Source organism: Galeopterus variegatus, unplaced genomic scaffold, assembly GCF_000696425.1.
Source record: "Galeopterus variegatus unplaced genomic scaffold, G_variegatus-3.0.2 Scaffold755, whole genome shotgun sequence".
In the NCBI taxonomy this organism is placed as follows: domain Eukaryota; kingdom Metazoa; phylum Chordata; class Mammalia; order Dermoptera; family Cynocephalidae; genus Galeopterus; species Galeopterus variegatus.
In genome coordinates this window covers 53,967-57,090 of record NW_007726866.1, presented here as the reverse complement: position 1 = coordinate 57,090, position 3,124 = coordinate 53,967, and the positions used below count along the sequence as shown (strand labels likewise).

The 3,124-nt window shown below is 54.5% G+C and overlaps 1 protein-coding gene across 1 annotated transcript in view; it reads left to right on the top strand.

The window, feature by feature from the left end:
* The window catches only part of ATP6V1C2 (ATPase, H+ transporting, lysosomal 42kDa, V1 subunit C2), a 57,487-nt gene that overhangs the window by 41,355 nt on the left and 13,008 nt on the right, over positions 1 to 3,124 (top strand). Inside the window, exon 5 of the mRNA XM_008572130.1 lies at positions 1,054 to 1,145. Within this exon, the coding sequence (XP_008570352.1) occupies positions 1,054 to 1,145 (92 nt within the window). The remainder of the gene's footprint in view (positions 1 to 1,053; positions 1,146 to 3,124) is intronic.

Here is a 3,124-nt window from a genome sequence, read left to right as displayed (position 1 = left end):
CTTACCAGCTGAGCTAACTGGCAGCTCTCCGTCATTCATTTTAATGGCTGCACGGTATTCCATGGTGTTGATACCATACTTGCTGAGCCAAGTCCTGATTCATGGTTCTGGGGTTAAAGCATGAGCCCCTGGAGGCAGGCGCTGGGCGTTTCTTTAGATTACCAGCAGCACTCAACAGGTAATAGGGGCTCACAGTGAGGCTGAATAGCTGGGTTCAGTGACCTCAGAATGCTCGTTTGCAACAATCATCTCAATGGCTACTGTTATTTTGAGGGCTCCCCTTGATTTGGGCCCTGTTGGGCATTTTTCTTTCACTTCTGCTAATCCTTACTGAGGCCCCTTTGGAAAGGCATTAACCCCCTGTTGGGCAGATGGGGACCTTAGGTCAGTTACCCAGAAAGCAGAAGAGCCCAGCTTTGAGCCTAGTCTTATTTTATTTCCACTACACCATCCTGCCCCGCCAGCCCCTAGAACGGGAATCCAGAACGTGCTCCCTAAACCCTGGAACCCTAGAGCAAGGGGATCCCCTCGAAACGTCCAGTGGTGACTGTCTCCCTGCTGAATGGAGCCTTCCTGCACATGCGCACCAGGAAGCAGGGCCATGGTGGGCACAGCTCAGCCTGGAGATGCGGCTGTCTCTGCAGGCTGGGTGATGGCAGGTCCCCACAGAAGCAAGGGCTGGGGATTGGCCTGAGCTGCCTTCCAGCAGAGCCCAAGAGGGACAGGTGTGGAGGGGCATGGGATGTCCCGACAGTCAGGATGGGCCTGAAATTAGAAGATTGAGCTAGGGAATCCATCATGGCTTGGAGCCTGGTGTCTGCAAAGTGGGGCTGTCACAGCCCTCCCTGCCTCCCCACGTCTGCGCTTCCTATAAGGGCCAGATTCTGGAATGGGTGGGTGAGCAGACGGGAGACAAATATGAGCTATCCTGGCAGGTGGGCAGGAGGCATTGTTTTCCTTAAGTGCACCATGAGCAATTTGTGGTCAGTCTGAAAAGTTCAACCAATAACTTCAGCACCCAAGGTCACCAGGAGCTTTTGCTTTCCAAACTAGCAACTGGCACAGATCGAGACAGACCTGAAGTCCCGCACGGCCACCTACAACACTCTGAAGACGAACCTCGAGAACCTGGAGAAGAAATCCATGTGCGTATCCGCGCTCCTGCACTGTTGGGTTCTGAGTCCGGCCACGGCGGGTCCCGGCGGGGGCTTAGCGCTTGCCCTTCCCGTCATTGGGTGACCTGGGGTCTGTGCCTGTGCGTGAGAACGAGAGTGCGCCGTACAGGCAGTGAGCGCCCTGTTGTTGGAGGTGTGTGAGAGGAAGCCTGCTGGGGAGGCTGAGGGTGCTCCTGGACACGGTGGAGTCGGTGTGGAGGAGCCTCCCGTCCCCCCAGACTCTGGATCTGATTCTGTTGGCAGTCCCCTGAAGATACTCCAGAGAGAGGAGGCGGCTCAGGGGAGCTCAGAACCAGTGTCATCCTTCCAGTGGGCTCACATGTCACCTGGGAGCTCTCTCGCACTTCTGCCTCTCTCTGCTGAGGGCACTGGGCCAGCTGTCTTCTCGTGAAAAAAACAAACACCATGTTAGTGGAAAATTAAAAGCTGAAGAGTGAAAGATGCACTTTAACTAGAAACTGTAGTTGTTGGCTGCCCGACTTCGCATCAGAACTCCATGGGTGCAAGCTGTGGAGGGTGGGGGACAGGCAGGCACCTGCGGCAGAGAGCCCTGGATGGTGACCTTGGCCTGGCTCAGTCGTGGCATGCAGCTGCAGCTGTGGGACCAGCCCCTGCGGGGCCAACCCCTCACTGCACCACCAGGTTATGAAATTCTTAAGAGTTGGTTAGGACTTGAGCAAACCTCTGGTCCAACCTCTTTACTCAACTGTTGAAGTTCATTCATTCAACGATCATTCATTTATTCACATTCACTTTAATTGATTTATTGAGCACATACACTGCAGGAAGGAGGGAGCATACGAGGAAGGATGAACAGTCTCTAACTCCTTCCTCTGCCATTTCTTTTATCCTTTCTGTATATGTTTATTAAGCAACTACTATGCCCTCGGGTCTTACACTATAGGCCCTAAAGACGTAAAGCAGAATAAAATATCATTTCTGCACTTGCAGAGCTCACAGTTATTCATTCAACAAATATTTATGGAAAGTCTGCTTCGTGCTGGGGGTACAGAGGTAAATCAGAGATAAGGTCAGTGTAAGGATAAGATGTTTACTGCCCTGAGAGGGTAGCATGTGGTGCCTATGCAGGGGGACTGTAAGGGACTATCCTCAGTTGCACGCTGGGCTCCCCGGGAAGGATGGAGAGCCTCTGGAGGGTGGTGTTTTACCATTGCCTTCAAAGCTTTGGCCTCGGCTAAGTGCTTGAGAACCGTTTACTAGGGAAGCATTGGTGCTCATAGGTCATGGCCTGTGTCCATGCTACTACGTAGTCTTGGTAGCTGGATCTTGGCCCATTTGGTGATACGGACAGCCTCAGTCCATGTGCTAATAACACCGTGACCTTCATTCAGACCAGGTCTACTGGGCACATAGAAAGCTATTTCAGGTGAGTGTCCCCTGGCTGCTGGGCTGAAAGGCCTGTAAAGTGACACGGAGCTCTATCTAGGCCTATCTCTGCCGAGGACGGGCTGCTGTGTTGACACTTGAGTAACTTTAGCTTCCTGCCACTTGAAGTTTCCTCCCAACAGCCAGTGGCTTGCACCAGGGCAGCTCAGGTCACTGAGGTGTTAGATTTGGCAGCTCCTTGGGTGACTGGTGACAGCACCCGAGGCCCTGCCAGCCTCCCCGTCCCTGGAGGGAAGGAGGCAGTGGCTCTGGCTGCCCAGCACAGAGCCAGAGGGGCACTCGGCCCAGGGACCGGGAGGATGCATCGGTATGAGAATCACAGCATTCTCCTCGGCTCCAGCACCCATTGGCGCGTGCCACGGCAGTGGCTCTGGCTGCCCAGCACAGAGCCAGAGGGGCACTCGGCCCAGGGACCGGGAGGACGCATCGGTATGAGAATCACAGCATTCTCCTCGGCTCCAGCACCCATTGGCGCGCGCCACCCCCAGGGAACTCTCCTGACCTTTTCCCATTTCCTGACTCCCCAGCCAGCCCCAGTGCCT